Below are 21,096 nucleotides of genomic sequence, written 5' to 3' on the forward strand. Positions count from 1 at the left end.
CAGTTCACATTTGAGTATGTACTATTTGCTAGACAATAATCCCTAGATGCAAAATGGGGAATCTGGGAAGACTTCACAGAGGAGGCGACGTTCATGCCTAGGCATCAGGAGTATGAGAGCCCTTGTGTACATCTGCCATTTGTGGTTTTACTGTGTAGTACTTGAGTCTGGTCTCTCGAGAACAGAGGTGGCACTTTTCTTTTTACCCTTAACCTGCCTTTTCCCTTTCTAACTTCTACTTCTCTCTAACTCAGGTGCTAGTACTCGTGAAGAATTCCTCCTGGGGAAGCAAGCAAGGCCCCTTAATGTTTTTCTCATTTCTCCTATTTCCCCACAGGCAAAGATGCCCTTCGATGCCAACAAACTGTATTGTAGTGAAGTGCTGGCCATATTGCTCCAGGACAATGATGGTGAGGCTTCGTCTCCGTATTGATATTCTGTTAGGATAGGAGCCAGGCTTGTTTCAGATCATGACAGCAAGCTCTCTTGCCTTTGGCATCCCCTTGCTCTCCCACTCGCTCTCTGTGCAGCTTTTGTACTCTGTCAAGCTGTATTGATTTTGTTTGCTGATGTATCAGTGTTAGACGGCTGTAAAATCTGACAGTTAGCTTCATTTTTTTTCTTCCTCTATTTTTTCCCCTTTTAGAAAACAGGGAATTGCTTGGGGAGCTGGATGGAATCGATGTGCTTCTTCAGCAGTTATCCGTGAGTAATTCTGATGCTTCCTGTCTGCCATGAAGATACATGGTCTGCTTTAAATGGGAGGTGGACCTGGAAATTGTGGGAAGGAATGTGATGCAAGCCATGTGGAGTATGTTGGCAGGTTTGAGGTTACATTGGAGGTACATGGTTTGCCTCCTTTTCTTATTCATTTGTGCTTTATGACCAGGTATCATTGTGTATCTCGTGTGGACTTTCTCAGTCTTCTGGTATTTGTCAGTCCAAAAGAGGTGTGCCTCCCCCTTAAGTGTATGTTCTTAGGCCAAGAATACCAAATTATTTTCAGTTGACCCACTCCCAGGATTATTCATTTCCTTTCCTTTCAATCTGCCACTAAAATGGAGTCTATTCATTTAGGATCCAGATAAACTCAAGGAGTACAAGTTCCAGTGCAGTGGGATAGAGGTCACAGAGGAGGATGGGGAGGGATGCAGTATGGAGGCTGGAATGAGAAATTGGCGATTACCATTTGCTCACTGTAAAAAATGTAAATCCAGTTGCAGTGCTGTTCTGCTAGCCTTCTGGAAATACTGTTAAGATTTCTTCTAACAAATCTCATTTGTGCTATTCCAAAAACAGGACTGAAAATAGATCATTTGGATAAAATCTTGAAAGTGTTGGAAGTGTCTGTGTTGTCAGTTTGCATACAGCTTCCCTCTTGGTGCCAGCAGCCTGAGTGGCTTGGCCTCCTCCCCTAAAAATAGAGCTTTGAAATGTGAATCTGTTTCCAGTTCTGGGAAGGTGCTTAGTCCTGTTCCTGCAAGATTATTGATCATTTTGTAGTATGTATGGGTATGCATACAGTACTGTTAAAAGGCTTTTCCTCTTAACATGCCATATATCTCTGGCAAAGATAAAACTTCTGCTTTAAACTGTTCCCATGACTTAGAGCCACAACTGCTGTGTGAGGCCATTCAGGATCTCTGATGGTTAGGAAACTCTTCCTTATATTGAGCCAAGATTTACCCTTCTGGTTGTGGTTTCTTATTTTTTTTATTTTTTAAATTAATTTATTTTTTAATTGAGTATTTAATTAATTTATTTATTTGAGGATGATCAGCCCTGAGCTAACATCTGCTGACAATCCTCTTCTTTTTGCTGAGGAAGATTGGCCCTGAGCTAACATCTGTTGGCAGTCTTCCTCTTTTTTTTTCTCCCCAAAGCTGCAGTACATAGTTGTATATCCTAGTTGTAAGTCATTCTAGTTCTTCTGTGTAGAATGCTACCACAGCATGGCTTGTTGAGTCGTGTGGATGTCCACACCCAGGATCTGAACCGACAAACCCCGGGCCGCTGAAGTGGAGCACACAGACTTAACCACTCGGCCATGGGGCTGGCTCCTGGAGTTTTCTATATCTGTGTTATAAGCAGTTTTATTTTTTTAAAATCTGCCTCCTCGGGACTATCAATCACTCATGGATCCAGTGGTTAGTTATTTTGGTTTTTTTGCATGAACTGATAGCCATTGATTTAATACCTGTGAATCAGAAAGCCCAGTTTCTCTAAAATGGAAACTGCTGAGAATTTTGTTTGCTGAGCTTCTGATAACTCACTTGTGGGGTTATCATAACAGACAGGCTTTGGAAATTGTTGAGGGCTGACTGATGAAAAGACATTCTCTTATGGCTCTGTGCTTTCCGATGTCTTTGCTTGACAGGTGTTTAAAAGACACAATCCTAGCACGGCCGAGGAGCAGGAGATGATGGAGAACCTGTTTGATTCACTCTGTTCCTGCCTAATGCTCAGTTCCAATCGTGAGCGCTTCCTGAAGGGCGAGGGTCTTCAGCTGATGAATCTCATGCTCAGGTATGTTCTTATCTCCTAGCTTTCCATCTTATTGGCCAAGTCCTCATTATTAACCTGGATTCAAGAACACGTAGCTGTGGTCTTTTATTCCATTGAGTTTCCTAGATATATAAAACAGTAAAGTCTTCAGCTGTGTGTGTGGTCTTTTTAAAGTTAGAGTAGATGAATAAAAAAATATACTTTGGGGGTCAGCCCAGTGGCGCAGTGGTTAAGTTCACACATTCCGCTTTGGCAGCCCGGGGTTCGCTGGTTTGGATCCTGGGTGTGGACCTACGCTCTGCTTGTCGAGCCATGCTGTGGCAGGCGTCCCACATTAAAGTAGAGGAAGATGGGCACCCATGTCAGCTCAGGGCCAGTCTTCCTCAGCAAAAGGAGGATTGGTGGCAGATGTTAGCTCAGAGCTAATCTTCCTCAGGAAAAAAAATTCTTTGGTCTGTTTGCACCCTGTTGTTTTGTCAGTTGGTAATATGACCACTCCCATTGAAGAGGCATGTCTTTTTGCTCCTTCTCTTAGTTTGTTGGTTTTGGGAAATTTAGTCATTAACTTCTAAACATATCCTGTATTAATTTCTAAACTTAACCCAATTTTCTTTATATCCTACATAGACCTATCTATGCCATATTTGTCTGTATTTTTGTTATTGACAGTATAATATCATTCATATTTTTCATTTATACATATTTTTCATTATACATAGTGCATGTGCTTTGTGGCTAGCATAGGAGATATGAAAATGTGCAAGACAGTTCTAGAACTTTTCTTTTTTTTTTTTTTTTTTAAAGATTGGCGCCTGAGCTAACAACTGTGGCCAATCTTTTTTTTTTTTTTTTTTTCTGCTTTATCTCCCCAAATCCCCCCTGGTACGTAGTTGTATATCTTAGTTGCGGGTCCTTCTAGTTGTGGCATATGGGGTGCCGCCTCAACATGGCCTGACGAGCAGTGCCATGTCCGCGCCCAGGATCCGAACCAGCGAAACACTGGGCTGCAGCAGAGTGCACGAACTTAACCACTCAGCCACGGGGTCGGCCCCAGAACTTTTCTTTATAGTACTTGTCGTGTATATCTTATTTATGCTCTAATTCCTTAAAGTATTTCAAGTGGATATCGTATAGTATATTTCACAGAATCCTAAAGTTGGAAGTAAATGGGAGGTAGCTTGCATCATAACTCTTGAGAAATCTGGGTAGAAAGGGGAGTAGATAAATGGGGGCTGGTAACTAGAGTGTGGTGTAGAGTCAAGGGACGGTTTTTTAAATTGAAAAACAGTAGAGCATGTTTGCATGGTTGGAAGATGCTAATCATTATAAAATTATTCTTCATGAAGTTGAGCCAGAGTCAGCTGTCTTGAAACTTCTATTCACATACATTGAAAACTCTGTAAAATTTTTTTCTAAATTTGATATGTATCTGTTAAATGTAATTTAGAATATAGGCATGCAAAACTACTATTAAAACAGAAGAACATACAATGGAGAAAGGAAAGTCTCTTCAATAAATGGTGTTGGGAAAACTGGACAGCCACATGCAAAAGAATGAAAGTAGATCATTTCTTTTGCCATACACAAAAATAAACTCGAAATGGATCAAAGACTTGAAGGTAACACCTGAAACCATAAAACTCCCAGAAGAAAATATAGGCAGTACACTTTCTGACATCAGTCTTAGAAGTATCTTTTTGAATACCATGTGAGCTTGGACAAGGGAAACAAAAGAAAAAATAAATAAATGGAAGTTCATTAGACTAAAGAGCTTCTGTAAGACAAAGGAAACGAGGATCAAAATGAAAAGACAACCCAACAACTGGGAGAAAATATTTGTAAATCATATATCCAGCAAGGGGTTAATCTCCGTAATGTATAAAGAACTCACACAACTGAACAACAAAAAACAAACAACTTGATCAAAAAATCAGCAGAGGATATGAACAGACATTTCTCCAAAGAAGACATACAGATGGCCAATAGGCACCTGAAAAGATGTTCAACATCACTAATCATCAGGAAAATGCAAATCAAAACTACACTAAGATATCACCTTACACCATTAGAATGGCTGTGATCACCAAGTCAAAAAATAACAAGTGTTGGAGAGGTTGTGGAGAAAAGGTAACCCTTATACACTACTGATGGGATTGCAAACTGGTCCAGCCACTATGGAAAACAGTATGGAGATACCTCAAAAAATTAAAAATAGAAATACCACATGACCCAGCTATCCCACTACTGGCTATTTATCCAAAGAACTTGAAATCAACAATTCAAAGAGACTTATGCACCCCTATGTTAATTGCAACATTATTCGCAATAGCTAAGACATAGTAGCAACCCAAGTGCCCATTGACAGATGACTGGATAAAGAAGATGTGGTATGTATATATACAATGGAATACTACTCAGCCAGAAAAAAAGACAAAATTGTCCCATTCACAGCAACATGGATGGATTGAGGATATTATTTTAAGTGAAATAAGCCAGACAGAGAAAGACAAACACAGTATGATTTCACTCGTATATAGAAGATAAACACACAGACAAAGAGAACATTTAGTAGTTACCAGGGCAAGGGGCTTGGGGGACAGGCACAAGGGGTGAAGGGATGCACTTATATGGTAACTGACAAATAATAAACTATTATGACCTCAAAAAAAAAAAAAAAAACTGTTTAAACACTGATCAAGTACTGTGTTAAGTGCTGGGCTTACACAGGAATGAATAGAACAGGATTCCTGCCCCCAACAAGCTAAAAAAACCAGCTCATCACCCAAACAACCCAACTTTGGGTGTACATTCCTTCTTTTTTTCTCTAATTGTTTTCTGGTTTTTAACAGCTTTTTAGGGCTGCCACACATGTAATTTTCTATACTGTTTCTTTTTAAACTTAACATGCTGTTTCCCATGCTGTGACATAATCTTCATGAGAGTTTTCAATAACTGCATGATAGACTCTAAGGCAATATAGCTTACTTAGTATTTTTCTGTTGTTGAATTCAAGGTTATTTCCAATGTTTTGCTATTATAACAAATTCTACAGTGACCTTATTTTGCTTAAAACTATTTTTGTATGTAAGATTATCAAGGTATATGTTTTTAAAATATCTTCTCTTTAAAAACTTGTTTGGGACTGGGGCACAGTAGACCTCTTCATTTGTCCACTGCATACCAGACCTTGGCTTGACCGAAAGTTTTCCCTTGTGGAATTGCTTTAAAAAATTTGTTTTAGGGGCCGGCTCTGTGGCCGAGTGGTTAAGTTCGTGTGCTCCGCTGCGGCGGCCCAGGGTTCGGATCCTGGGCACGGACATGGCACCACTCGTCAGGCCACGTTGAGGCGGTGTCCCACATCCCACAACTAGAAGGATGTGCAACTAAGATATATACAACTGTGTACGGGGGGCGTTGGGGGAGATAAAGCAGGAAAAATAAATAAATGAAAAATAAAGATTGGCAACAGTTGTTAGCCCAGGTGCCAATCTTTGAAAAAGAAAGAAAATTTGTTTTAAAGTGTAGAGGGGGTATTGGTATTATCCAGAGGCCTTCAGCGTTCAGCTGGTTTTTGCTAGCTTTACTCTCTTGTGTCTTTTGTTTATCTCCTTTACCCTTCTAATTGCCTGTCCTTTTGTTGAAATGACCTACCTTCTCCCAAGCCAATAGGAGATAAAGAAGATGCATTTGGCTTCCTGGGCCTTCTAACCTTAAAACTACACTCTGCAGCGTCTTTGGATGGTTGAGTGGAAATATGAAGCATATGGCTTGGTAATGTGCAGCACTGGGGATCTGAATAAATAACCAGAAATACGGGTTATTCAAACAGGAATGCTGAGATTCTGGGAGCCTAATTAAAAAGGAGCTCCAAAAGACTTGGAAACTGTACCTCTCTAGGATCTCCTAACTTTTCATTTTTGAATGCTGAAGTTTCTGTTAGATTAATTCTTTTGCATTAATTAGATATATTAGCAGGTTGAGCATTTCCTTTTTCTCTTTTCAATGCATTCTGTTCTGTGTTATTTTTCTTCTTCAGAATTTCAGATGGAAAGTTTAATTGGGAGGAATTTCTTTTTCTACTAGACTCATCCTTCCTAATCTTCTATCAAGAGCTGCCCTGTTGCTCTGTCTAGAGAGAGCCCATTCAAGACTAGGAAGCTGCAACACTAGAAGCTCAGGAAAATGTCTTTGGTGCCATTGCCCCTGCATACGAACCTTTACTTTGATTCAGGCATTCATCAGGAGGTTATGAAATGCCCAGAGAGGCAGCAGGATGGTACAGCCTGGAAGGAGGGCTTTGGAGTTAGGGCAGATGTGGGTTTGTAACATAGCTCTTTCACTTACTAGTTCTGGATATTTGGTGAGTTGTTCCAACCTTTCTGACCCCAGACCCTCAGTTTTTTCATCTGAAAAATGGAAGCCAAATTTGGGGGGGTTTTATGGGAATTGGACTGTATGTGAAGCGTCCGGGACAATTCTGCAGCTATTAAAACATTGATAAACTACTGTATTAACTTACTGTGTTAAGTGCTAGGCTTATACAGAGATGAAGACAGGATTCCTGCCTTCAAGAAACTCGTGTTAAGCTTTGTTAAGCATGTTAGGTTTAAAAAGAAACAGTATAGAAAATTGCATGTGTGGCAGCCCTAAAAAGCTGTTAAAAACCAGAAAACAATTACAGAAAACAAGGCTAGATGGAATATACACCCAAAGTTGGGGTGTTTGGGTGATGAGCTGGGTTTTTTAGCTTTAGTGAGGAAGGTTGACATTAAGTAACTAATATAATTTAACATGTTAACAGTTAAGAGGAACAGTTAATTTTGCCTGTCTATACCCTGTTGAATTTTTTCTTTTGATATTTTAGACTACTGGGAAGGGAAGGTCACCAACAAGATAGTCATTTATACACGCCCATTATCACACATACATATGCATATGCACATGTATGTACTACCCAATTTAAGAATTTTATCCACGTTTTTTGAGGAATAAATTATGTACCATAAAACATACCCGTTTTAAGTATACGGTTTTAATTTTGACAGATGTATACACCCTAGTTTTCACCACGATGAAGGTATAGAACAGCCCTGTCCAATAGAAATGTAATGTGAGCGAGATTCATAGTTTCGTATTTTGTATTAGCCATGGTAAAAAAGTTAAAAGAAACAAAAAGAATTAATTTTGATGATCTATTTTATTTAACCCAATATATTAAAAATCATAATTTCAACATGTAATCAATAAAAAAATATTAGTGTCATTTTACATTCTTTTCCTCATCGTCTTTGAAATCCAGTGAATGTTTTACATTTACATTCCAATGAGTTTGCGGTAAAGTACTTGACTTGTATTTAGATTTCATAAAATTTACACTTGAAAAAGTAAATTCTCATACACGGGTTTCTCCAAACATACTTAAATGTTTTGCAATAACTGAATCAAGTATCAATTTTTAAATTCAAGCTTAAATTTATTTAAATTAAATTTAAATTTTAGCTCATTTGCATTAGCCACATTTTCAGATGCCGAGTAGCTATGTGTGGCTAGTGGTCACCATATGGGACAAGGCTTATATAGATTATTTTTATCACCCCCCAAAATTCCCTTGATCCCTTTTGCAATCAGTTCCCACTAATCCACCTCTGGCCCCAGGCAACCACTGTTATTCTAGATTTCATGTAAATAGAATTATACAGTATGTGTTTTGTTTAGCTTATTTTACTCAACAGATTGTTTTTGAGTCATTTATTTTGCATGTATCAATATTTTGTTTCTTTTTCACGCTTAGTAGTAGTCTATTATATTTCTGCGTTCTGGTGTGTCAGTTTGTTTATTCACCTGTTCATGGACATTTGGATTGTTGCCAGTATTTTGCTATTATGAATAAAGATGCTTAAAAGTCTTTGGATAAACATATATTTTTATTTCTCTTGGATAAATACATAGGAGTGGAACGGCTGGGTCATACTGTAAATGTAACTTAACTATTACAAACTACCAAGCTGTTTTCCAAAGTGATTGTATCATTTTATATTCCTACCAGCAAGGTGTGAGAATTCCACTTGCTCCATATCCTCCACAATCCATGGTATTCTCAGACTTTAATTTTAGGCATTTGAGTGAGTGTGTATTGTGGTTTTAATTTGCATATACTTGATGACTAATGATGTTAAGCATCTTTTCATGTGCATATTGACCTTTCTTACATCTTTTGTTAAAGTCAGACCTTTGTTCAAACTTTTTGTGTTTTTTATTTGGGTTGTCTTGTTGAGTTTTAAGTGTTCTCTGTGGCTTTCCTTTTCATTTTTTAGCAGTGTCTTTCTTTTTTTTTTTTTAAGATTTTTTTTTTTTTCCTTTTTCTCCCCAAAGCCCCCCAGTACATAGTTGTATATTCTTCATTGTGGGTCCTTCTAGTTGTGACATGTGGGACGCTGCCTCAGCGTGGTTTGATGAGCAGTGCCATGTCTGCGCCCAGGATTCGAACCAACGAAACACTGGGCCGCCTGCAGCGGAGCGCGCGAACTTAACCACTCAGCCACGGGGCCAGCCCCTTAGCAGTGTCTTTTAAAGACAAAAGTTTTACTTTGATTAAGTCCACTTTATAAAATTTTTCATTTATGAATTTTGCTTTTTGTGTTGTATATAAACTGTGTTATCCTAACACAGGGTCTCAAAGCATTTCTTTTATGTTTTCTTCTAGAAGTTTTCAGTTTTAAACTTTACTTTTATAGGTCTATGATCCATTTTAAGTTAATTTTTGTATATGGAGTGATGTATTAATTGAGGTTTTTGGTTTTATTTATTATTTTTCCATATAGACGTCCATTTCTGGCACAATTTATTGCAAAGACTATCCGTGTTCCATTAAATTGCCTTTATACCTTTGTCAAAAATCAATTTATCTTAGATGTATGGATCTAGTTCTGTGCTTTCTATTCTGCTCCATTGATCTGTGTGTCTCTCTTTTTGTCAGCATCACACTGTTTTGATAATTATAGCTTTATAGTTGTCTTGAAATCATGTGGTATGAGTCCTCTGACTTAATATTTTTTTAAAGATTATTTTAACTATTCCAGTTCCTTAGTTTCTTTGTCTTTCCATATAAATTTTAGAATCAGCCTGTCAATTTCCAGGAAAACCCTACTGGGGTTTTGATTGGGATTGCATTGAATCTATAGATTATTCAATCTGTAATTGAGTCTGTAGATTATTTTGGAGAGAACAGACATCTTTGCAGTAACGAGTCTTCCAGTCCACGAAGCAGGTGTATTTCTTCATTTATTTAGGTCTTGGATTTCTTTCATCAGTGTTCTGATTTTTTCTTAAGACAATTTGATATTATTTTCCTAGAAATTTGTCAGTTTTATACAGACTTTCCAGTTTGTTAAGATAAATTGTCCTCGTATTCTTATAATTCTTTTCCATATCTTCCATTTCATTTCTTCTTTTTCATTTTCTGTACTTTATGTCCTTTTTATAATTCCTAATGTTATGTATTTAAATTTCCCTGCTTTTTTCCCTCAAATTTGTTAGAAGTGATTGGGATTGTTTTTGGTATTTTGTTTATTTGTATACTTTTTGCTTTCTTGGGCATTTTTTTTCCTGCCTTTAATTCCTTGTTTCTAGTTTCTTTCCATTTATTGTGTTGCCCTTTTTGCAAATTTCTGGGTTGCATGGTTAATACTTTTAAAATAATTATCTTATTTTAAAATAAAAACATTTAGGGTTATAATTTTTCTCTTAAAATTGCTTAGCTTCATCACATAAGTCTTGTTTACTTATTACATTAACAGAAATATAGGCCAAAAAATATCTGCTTTTCTGAATTTGAAACTTTATTTGTGGCCTTGTAGATGGCTAGTTTTTGTAAATATTCCTTGGACGTTTAGTAGAATTGTGGTTCTAGGGCATAAAGTGCTGTATCTCCTAAATCAATTTTATAAATATTGTATCTTTTTTTTGACTGATTTGTCAAATTCTGAAAGAAGTATTAGTGTCTCACTGTAACTGGAGTATTTTCCTATTCTTGAATTTTTTGCTTGTTACGTTCTAACTTGCTTATTCAGCAAGTAAATGCTAATTTTATCTTAATCTTGAATTGTGTCTTTTGTCAATATTAAATAGCCCTCTTTGTTACAGGTTGTAAACTTGCCTTGACATCTTTTATAAGTTTGTATTTATCTATTGTATTCCTGCCCATCATTTTATCTTTAACTTTTTATGTCATTTTGTCTTATATGTGACTCTCACTAAGAGCATATAACTGTTTTTTGGTTTTTTTAGTCCAATGTGAGAGTTTGTCTTGAGGTAGATGAATTTCATGTGTTTGTTTTTATTGTAATGATTATTACATTTGGCCCTTTTCTTGTCTATTTTGTTCTAACAGTTTTATTTTGTTCTGTCTTTTGGTTCTTTCGTCATTTTCCTTCTTCTATGGAAAGTTATTCTTTCTGTTTTCTTTCTTAGTGAAACTTATTTATTTATTTATTTTTTGAGGAAGATTAGCCCTGAGCTAACATCTGTGCCCGTCTCCCTCTATTTTATATGTGGGACACCTGCCACGGCATGGCTTGATGAGTAGTGTGTAGGTCTGCACCCAGGATCTGAACCTGCGAACCCCAGGCCGCTGAAGGGGAGCACACGAACTTAACTGCTAGGCCACTGGGCGGCCCCTAGTGAAATTTAATGTTTTTTTAAATGAAGCTTTATTTCTTTGTCTATGAACATTTGAAATAGTACCAAGTCACTTCAGGATCTGGCCTCTGCCTAATTCTCCTATGGCTATCTCTTCTCATTCTCCCTTTTCCACACCTTTACATTCTACTCTCTAAACTAAACTATTTTAGATTCCTTAACATGTTTCATTATTTTCTCTGGGTGACTCATCTTGATGTTTATGCTAAACTTCTTTAAGAAGCCTCTGCCCCTGTTACTTCCCCCAGCCTGGTCCTTATACCTACTCCCCCTAAATTTTGAGGATTAGGTTCTAGCGTGCTGTGGGAGCACTTCCCACCCTATGTGATAAACATCTCTTTGTCTCTGACTCTACTGTAAGACTCTTGAGAACAGAGACCAGGTCTTCTTTCTTTTTGCGTCCCCAGTACCTAGCAACAGATACACATTAGGCTCCCAGTAAATATTTTCTAAATGAATGAGACAAATCTGAGAAGCATTTTTACTGTTTAGAATCGTTGGGTCATAGACTTTCTGGCCAATCCCATAGATAGATCCAAAGAATGAGGAGTGACTTATTAAAAGCCATGTAGCTGAAAACTCACCCTCCTGCCTGGAGATATTTCATCCTGCTTTTCCCTGTCAAGCCCTTCAGCGTGTGAAGAACACAAAGCAGGCCACGGGTGGTTGTGGTCCTGATCTTCCAGGCTGCAGGGAAGCCAGGCGTCAGCTGTAGTCCTGGGCTCGCTGCCCTGTTTGGCCTGTGCCCGTGCTGGGCTTCAGAGCAGAAGCCAGCACAAGTGGCCCACTTCATTTATCCCCTTTTGGGACGCTTGGACCTCTCAACTCTCTTCTTCCCTCATCCTCAGAGGTATTGCAGGTTATAGTTTAGGTATTCATTTCTTACGACCTCTCTACTCCAGGTTCAGAGAAGTCCTTCATGCAGATTTGTAGTCTCTCGCTTTTGTTTCTGGGGACTTTGGGGCGGTCTAGTACCTCTTTGTCCTTACCTCATAGGCCTTTCCCCTCTGATTTACCCTTCCACCCAGGTGTTAGGTTAGTTGTCAGGTGACTTTTTTTCATTCCTGTGTTGAGTGTCTGGATTTCACAGTGCTTGACAGAATCAAGAAGAAAAAAAGCTATTTTCAGGTTTGTGTGGTTTTTTTTCCTCTGTCTGCCAAAGGACAGATGAAGACATTTTGGAACAGAGGAAACGATTGTTGAGGTGGTATTTAAAAATGGAACTCATGCTGTGAAAACTGCAGGTAGCCATCCTAGAGTATAAGAATCTCCCCCCCCCCACCCCAAAAAGGAATTTCTCATTTGGTGTAGTGTTTTGATAAGAAAAGAGAAAAGGTGAAGTGAGGGTGGAAGGTGCAGAACCTCTTGGGCAGTGTAGAGCCATGTGCTGAAAGGAAGAGAGGACCCAAGCCCCTCCTCCTGTGTGTCCGGCAGCTTGGCCTCATTCTTTTGGCTTGATAGTCAGGAGCTGGGTACAGAGAGGATGTTTAAATGGTCTTTGGCCAGCAGCAGAAGAGTTAAGATACAAACATGAACTAAGTAATATTTTCATAGTCAGGGATAGAATTGACAGAAAAATGAAATTTAGGAAAGTCACAATTTATTTTGCAGTTTAACAGAGTGATCAGATTCAGAGGGCTCAATTCACAGAAATAAGACTAAATTGTACTTATGGGGCAATGGCCATTTTAGAATTTAGCAGGCAATGAGGATAGAGCCATAAAAATGCCCTCGTTGCCCCCAGATGGAGACTGGTTTGCCATTTCCATGTTCTTGGTTACAGATGTCTCTCTTTGGTGAGATGCTTGCTACAAATAGAAGGTTCCAATATATCAGGTTTAATTATAGGCTGTACTCCAAATCATTCTCTTCTTGCCACCGCAAAGCACTTTTTAACAGTATGTCCTTGTACCAAATGGTTCAGTGTTCTTTAAGAAATAACAATGCCAGTGGGAGACAAAAGAGTTACATTGTCAGTTTCCTTGAAAATGTTGACATGAAGCTTATTACTTCTGTTGTAAAACCCTGTTCCAGTTAGAGAAGAGACCACCGTGGTCCCAAGGGATGTGTACAAATGCAGCTTGGGGTTGTATGGCAGAAATACAGTGAACCCATCTTGGTTATTAACTGTAAAGGCTAGGGAAAAAAAAATGGAAAGAGAAGGGTACATAGACACATCCATTTCAGGAACCACCAATATTTTTTCCTCTGAGATCTTTCAGTAAGATTTCCCTAAATCTAAAGAAAAATGTCTCTGACGAAGAACACAAATAAAACAGTGATGGTATGCCATCTGCAAAGTAAGTCTTTGCAGGCCTCCTTTTGGGCTGTGCACTTGAACGAAAGCATGTAGGTAGGTAGGCCAGCCTGGGGAATTTTTTTAACCTTGAAGTTTTATTCTCTTGGTTTTTCCTTATTCTTTGTTGGTTTTGTTCCTAATGAACATATGAAGGTCTAAACTCTATTGCATTTTTATTCTTGTGGTCCTTTACAGGGTTTGTTGTTGTTTTTTAAGAGCTAGGGCCTTTTCTTCTGACCTTCAGTCTCTGGAATTCAGCTGCAAAAGCAAAATAATAATGCAAATATTTTAGCAGTCAGCTGTGCTTCCTGATGGGGCTGTATACAGTTTGTGCTCCAAGCTGCACACACAGATCTTGCTTGTCGTTTGTCCAACAAATGTTCCCTTTCTCCACTCACTGAATATTACTGTTCTCTCTTAGGTGAAAAATAGTAGTTTGTACCTGTTCTCTAGGAACCAGAAAAAAGCTTCAAAAACACAAAATGACCCTTCCAACAGCCCTCCAGGCTGGTGTTACCTCTTCATAAGTGGGAAAGTGCTGTGGCTGAGAAGGCAGATTAGACTGAAGCAGGATTACCTAGCAAGAAATTGTGTAAGACCTGTCTGAGCCCTTCCATCAGACTTGATAGCAGTTCATCATTCCACTGTAGTCAAATTGCACGTATTGAAAGTGTACCATTCGATGAGTTTTGCAGTATGTATAGACCCATCATACCATTACCACAAGCATGATAATGAATAGATTTATCATTCCCAAATGTTTTCTTGTGCCCCTTTTGTAAACCATAACTCCTCTCTTCCACCTCAGTGTCTCCAGGCAACCATTGATTTGCTTTCTGTCATTATAGGTTAATTTGCATTTTCTAGAATTTTATGTAAATGGAATCATGCAGTATGTGCTCTTCTTTGGTCTGGCCTATTTAACTCACTATAATTATTTTGAGATTCATCCATGTGTCTCAATAGTTTGTTCTTTGCCAGGTAGCATTCCATTTTATGAAGATACAGTCACGCGCTGCATAACGTTTTGGTCAGTGACGGACCGCAAATGTAAAGTGGTTCCATAAGATTAGTACCATATAGCCTAGGTATGTAGTAGGCTATACCATCTAGGTTTGTGTAAGTACACTCTGTGATGTTCGCACAACTATGAAATTGCCCAATGACGCATTTCTCAGAATGTATCCCTGTCGTTAAGTGATGCATGACTGTATCAGTTTGTTTATTCACTTGTTGATGGACATTTGGGTTTCCAGTTTTTTGCTGTTATGAACAAAGCTACTATAAATGTCTGTGAACAAATCTTTGGGTGGACATATTTTTCGTTTCTCTTGGATAAATACCTACGAGTTGAATGTCTGGGTCATATGATAGGTATATGGTTAACTTTTTAAGATACTACCATCTGTTTTACAGAATGGTTATATCCTTTTTATATTTCCACCAGCAGTGCATAAGACTTCCATTTGCTCCACATCCTCGCTAATACTTGGTACCGTCAGTGTTATCTGTTTTGTCATTCCAGTGGGTATGCTTGGAGTCTTACGGTTTTAATTTGCATTTCCCTCGTGGCTAATGTTATTGGGTGTCTTTTCATGTACTTATTTGCCATTCACATATTTTCTTTGGTGGCGTCTGTTCAATCTTTTGCCCATGGTTGGCGGGGCTTGTTTGTCTTATTGTTGAGTTATAACAATTCTTTATATATCATAAATATAATCTTTTGTCAGATATGTTTTATAAATATTTTCTCCCAGTGCCTAGCTTGCCTTTTCATTTTCATAACATAATCTTTTGAAAAGTTTTAAGTTATACCGTATTTGGCCTGTGAAACCTGAAATATTTTTTGTCTGGCCCTTTTCATAAAGTTTGCCAACCCCTTCTCTCTAGAGGCCTGGTTTTTGGTCACTGCTTGTGTATCTTACTGTGCTGTCAGCTTAGCCATACTCTGAGTGGTTTCTCTGCATATCTAGCCCACCATAGTTCTGGAAACAAAAATCTTAACCTTTGTTTTCTACATATTTGTTTTGTTTTCTGGCACAGGCAGTTAAGTAGTGGTTGATATTAGTAGTTTATGAAAAATGAATGGGAATAGAAATTTAAAATTGAGAAAATCATGGCTAGCAACATGGAAGACCACTATTGTTCTATTTTAGAGGTGGACTATCTCTTAGCATCTCCCAGAGCACCAGTGTTCTTTGGCATTATAGTTTGAGAACAGCTATGGACGTAGGCATATTGATCTCACTGTCTTAACTCGTGGAAATCCTGGATCCTGGAAAGTGATCTTATATTTTGGAGGCTAAAAGGAAGTGAACTTTATCATGTACACTGTAAAGCAAACAAAACTGATCTCGTATGGCATTATCCAAGTTTCTTGCCAGGAAGAGTTTATGGTTAACAATATCTTTTAAAGAATGTCTGTCGGCTTTTTTTTTTTTATTCCTCAGTCTCTTTTGGCCGAGGGGGAGGGACTTTACCTCTTTCTCTTGTCCTCCAGGGTTCCATCCCTCTTTCTGCATATTTTCTGCACCCTCTCAGGGTAGTCTTACCCATTGATTCGGCTACTAGCCATAGATCTAATGATTCTTCCATATATCTCCCTATTTTTATTTTTTTTATTTCTTTCTTTCTTTTAAAAGATTAGCACCTGAGCTAACAACTGTTGCCAATCTTCTTTTTTTTTTTTTTCTGCTTTATCTCCTCAAACCCCTCCGTACATAGTTGTATATCTTAGTTGCAGGTCCTTCTAGTTGTGGGATGTGGGACGCCGCTTCAACGTGGCCTGACGAGCGGTGCCATGTCCACACCCAGGATCCGAACCCTGGACCACCACAGCGGAGCATGCGAACTTAACCACTCGGCCACAGAGCTGGCCCCTATCTCCCTATTTTTAATCTCCTTCCTGGACTTCAGACCCATAAGTCTAGGCTGAACACCACTGTCATGTCTCACAGGCACCTCAGGTTCATCTGAACTCAACCCTTTTCACTTTTAGTCTACTATTACTTTGCCCATCTTACCGGTGTCTCTTCCTCTAATATATTTTCTCTCTTTTTTATGCCCCCCCGATGCTGCTCAACATACTGTGGCAGGTGTAATCTTTCTAATGCCAATCAGCTAGCCTCGTGTTTTGCTGCTGCCCCTCTTGCTCTTTATATTCTAGCAGTACATGCACCACGTCCTTCAGTGTTCCATGCTTACTCCTGTCTTTGCACGTGCTGTTGTTTCCTTCTGCTTGAAATACTCTCTTCCTTTTTGCCTGTCAGGGAAAGACATCCAGTGAAGCTTGGTTCAGGCATCCTCTCCTTTGTGAGGCCTCCCTGACTCAGATGTGGTCAGCTCTGCTTCCTTTGTTCATCTTCTACTATGTAAATACCTCCACTGTAGTACCTGGCTTTTCTCGGTATACCTATTGTCTGCATGTCTGTCTCCCCTGTGGACTGAGCTCCTCAGAAGCATGAGCTGCGCCTGTCTCTACATCCTCAGCTTAATATCTGGCACCTGTTAGATCCCTCATAAATATTTGATGAAAGAACAAATGGACAAAAAAATTTATAGTTCTCAGAATGCATATTCATTGCAAAAGTTTTTGTATAATGTAGAAGAATAAGCTAATTAAAACAACTGCAGAAAACTCTCCCTCCCCACCCCATCAGAAGGTTCACTTTGGCAGAATAGGGAGCAGTAGATGACTTTCGGTCATTTCCCACAACCACCCACTTTGATAGAGGCTACCATTCACATTGGTCCTGGCATGATCGACAACCTGATGAAGCCAGACAAGACTAAGACAAACTACTTGTCCTCCAGTAGAATAAATATTTCAAATAAAGTCAACCCAAGAAAGTCAGGCCAAACAGCTATTGATTGCTAAAAGCCTGAACTTAAGCCCAATGAATATTCCAAAGTTCACCTCCATGCAGCTTGCCTAAACCATGATCAATATGCAATTACTGCCCGCTTTAAATGTGTCTTACACTGCCTACCTGAAGAAGGGTTTTACTTTTAAAATCTTTTGTTTGTTGAATTTGCTTAGGCAGGAAAAAAAGAGACTTGGCCAAACCAGAGTTCTTTCCTTTTAGTATTTAGTAAACGGTTTTATATTATTTGTGAAGTGGTTTGAATGTATGCTAAATGGTAACTGAAGGTGCCCTGTTATATGACCGCCATTCATTTCAAGAGGCCTTTTCCCAAGTGACTAAACAATGAGGATATTGTATCTCAGTTTCCTAATTTCCGCTCACATGATAATCTGCCCTAGTCATAACCTTAGTAAATTCAACTTTGTAAACTAGGATGCTAAAATTCAGCTGTAGTGGAAACAAATATATTATTTGTCTAGTATCCTGTTAGAATTTCATCTTGATGCAAAAAACCCTTTCTTGATGAATTTGGAAGCTTGTTTACCCTGCTCCTGATGCATAAGATTTCACGTCTCACAGATACGCCTTTGTAATACCCTTCCAGTAGTCAGAACCCTGTCACTTTCCCTTAGACTGTTGTTGTAGTCTCCCAACTGCCCTCCCTGCCCCCAGGCCCTGTCACTCCGTCCCTTCACCACACTGCCGCTGGGTTAGGCTTCCTAAAATGTGTCCATGTAGTGCCCTCCTTTTCTTAGACGTGTCATGCCTCCTCACCATCTATGGCATGAAGCCCAGGTTTCCTGGCAACACATCTAGGACCTGTCGTGACCTGCTCCTGTCCGCCTCTCCTCAGTCCTCTCCCACCACCGGCAGCTCATGAGGACCTCTCGTTCCCCCATGTGGTATGCTCTTAGAGGCCTCCCAGTACCTTTGTACGTGCTGTTTACCTTCCACCGCCGCCAGTGTCGTCACTCTCCCTTCTCTGGCTGTCAAATACTCATTCTTCAGAACCAGTTCACATGTCACCTTCCGTTTCACACCTTCACTGACTTCTGGGTAAAGTTAATTTCTCCACCTCTTACCTCCTTGGACTTAATTTCCATTACTTCCAGCCTTTGAAGTTATTTTTATTTGTCTGTCCTTAAATTGCTTAAAGACAGGAAGCTTGTAATTCCCAGCAGCTAGTGTAGTGCCTGCTGCGTGAAGGCACGTGCTCAGTAGCAGCCCTTGTTTTCTTATTTTAAATTCAGGAGTTGGGTTGAATGTCATCTGTGAGTATCTGTGGATTGTTTTGATTAATCCCACAGCAAGGAGAATAAAGGTAGGAACATTCACAATACATCCTTGATCTTTGGGAGGTTGGCACTGAGTAGGATGGCCAACCAGCTCAGTTTGCCCAGGACTGAGAGGTTTCCCGGGATATGGCACTTTCGATGCTAAAAATGGAAGAGTCTCAGGTAAACCAGGATGGTCTATCACCAAGGGGGCACTGTCAGCAAGCTTTTTACCTACTCTCCTTTCCTCCACTCCTTGGGACCCAATCCTGGCTGGATAGTCTGACCCAGGATAGCATGCTTTGTCATTGTTAGCACTTTAATAGTGCAGTGTTTTCATAGTGTTTCCTCCACAAAAGACTGTCAAAGGGATATTATTTCTGATTCCTTTTCTTTGGCTTTCAGGTGAGAAATTGGATGAAGGGCTTAATATATGTTATTATCACCTTTTTGATCAGGCTTGCCTCCCCTTGCCTGACCAATCACCTTGCTCCATCTATTAATTCTCCTGTTTTTTATCTTTAGTCTCCTCATCACCGTTGGCTTCTTGACACCCTAAAATACAATTAAATTGTCCATATTATTAAAAATAATTTTTAAAAATCTTACCCTGGCTTTCCTCTGAAGTTGATGGACTCTGTTCTCCAGGCTTTACTGGTGAGTAGCCCACGTTCACTCCTCTTACTTTCTCACCTCCTTTCAAATATTTGTATGTGTCTGTCTTTTCCTATACTCTCCCAGATACATACAATCTCTCTCTCACTCTAAAGTAACAAACACATAGTAGTCCCGGAACAAACATGTTGGATTGTATCTTCTTCACTCCTAGAATCGGTTCCTTACTTGGAGGCCTTATTGTGTGGTACAAGGCTAGGCGGCTGGCCTTTGATGTAGCCCATGTGTCTCTCTGATCTAAGCTGGGAACGCTGCTCCTCGGTGGGCTGCAAACATGTCAGCTTTCTGCCTGCTCTGACCATGCTGGCTACTTTTCACCTTAGGGCCTTTGTACTTGTTCTTCCTTCAGTCTGTAATGTTTTGCTCCTAAAATCTATATGACAAATTCATCTAAATACATATGTTACCCCTAAAGAGGCCTTCCTTAATAACCTAACCTAAGATATCCTCTTCATTCTTGCACATTGCTTTATTTCCATGACATTTATCATCTATCAAGTATCTTGATTTTTCATTTGGCTCTTGCAGTTAGAGTGTAAGCTCCATGAGAACTGGGATTTGATCTGTCGTGTTCATGTAACAGGTATCTAAATATTTGTAGATTGAATAATATGTGGGGAAAAAATTATATGCTGACTTTCTTTTTTCCCTGATTATTTAAGATTAATTTAGTCTCCCTAAATAGAATTAAGTGTTTTTGAAAACAGAAGCCACGTCTTAATTTTTATTTTTCTCTTGTGCCTACTACAATAGTGAATCAGTGCTCAGTAAATATTGAATATTAGGTCTGTTGGTTGAATTACCACTATACTAAGATGTGAAATGACTGACTTGCTCCTCTCTACCTCACAGACTGTTAAGAAAATAATGTAAAGTTATATAAAATTGTACTCCATAGGGAAGTATCTGCAAAAGCAGTAGCAAGTGGCAGGATTATTCAGATATATGACCTTTGGATTTGAGGGGAAAATAGTTTGTCTTTTTAATTCTGAAGAGTACTGCATGTTTATTATGGAAAAATGAAAGATACTGAAAAGTAGAAAAAAATGCATAAAAAGCATTTGACAAACTCCAGCACCTTTTCATGATAAAAATGCTTAAACTAGGAATAGAAGGAAACTTCTTCAATCTTTGATATACAGCATCTACAAAAAAATGCACAGCTAACATCATTCTTAATGGTGAAAGACTGGATGCTTTCTCCCTAAGATAAGCAACAAGACAAGGATGTCTGCCTTCACCACTTATTCGGAATTGTACTGGAGGTTCTAGCCAGGGCAATTAGACAATGAAATGAAATAAAAGGCATCCAGATTGGAAAGGAAGAAGTAAAACTGTCTCTATTTGCAAATGACATGATCTTGTATATAGAAAATCCTAAAGAATCCACCAAAAAGTTATTATAACTAATAAATGAGTTCAGCATATATATGAGTTGCAGGATATAAGATTAATGTACAAAAATCAGTTGTATTTCTGTTCACTTGCAATGAACAATTAAAAAATGAAACTAAAAAAACAATTCCATTTACAATAGCACCAAGAATGAAATACCTAGGAATAAATTTTAACAAAAGAAGTGCCAAATTTATACTCTGAAAACTACAAATCATTGTTGAAAGAAATTAAAGATCTAATAAATGGAAAAATATTCCATATTCATGGATCAGAAGACTTAATATTGTTAAGATGGCAATACTCCCCAAAGTTATCTACAGATTCAGCACAGTCCCTATCAGAATCCCAGCTGACTTCATTGTAGAAATTGACAAGCTGATTG

The 21,096-nt window shown here is 38.7% G+C and overlaps 1 protein-coding gene across 2 annotated transcripts in view; it reads left to right on the forward strand.

Annotated features, from left to right (window-relative positions):
• The window catches only part of CTNNBL1 (catenin beta like 1), a 154,557-nt gene that overhangs the window by 70,122 nt on the left and 63,339 nt on the right, over positions 1 to 21,096 (forward strand). For both annotated transcript variants that reach the window (XM_046679178.1, XM_046679179.1), the window contains exons 8-10: positions 338 to 410; positions 647 to 705; positions 2,378 to 2,526. In XM_046679178.1, coding sequence (XP_046535134.1) covers positions 338 to 410; positions 647 to 705; positions 2,378 to 2,526 — 281 coding nt within the window. The remainder of the gene's footprint in view (positions 1 to 337; positions 411 to 646; positions 706 to 2,377; positions 2,527 to 21,096) is intronic.

Source organism: Equus quagga, chromosome 12 (genome assembly GCF_021613505.1).
Source record: "Equus quagga isolate Etosha38 chromosome 12, UCLA_HA_Equagga_1.0, whole genome shotgun sequence".
NCBI classification, from domain to species: Eukaryota; Metazoa; Chordata; class Mammalia; order Perissodactyla; family Equidae; genus Equus; species Equus quagga.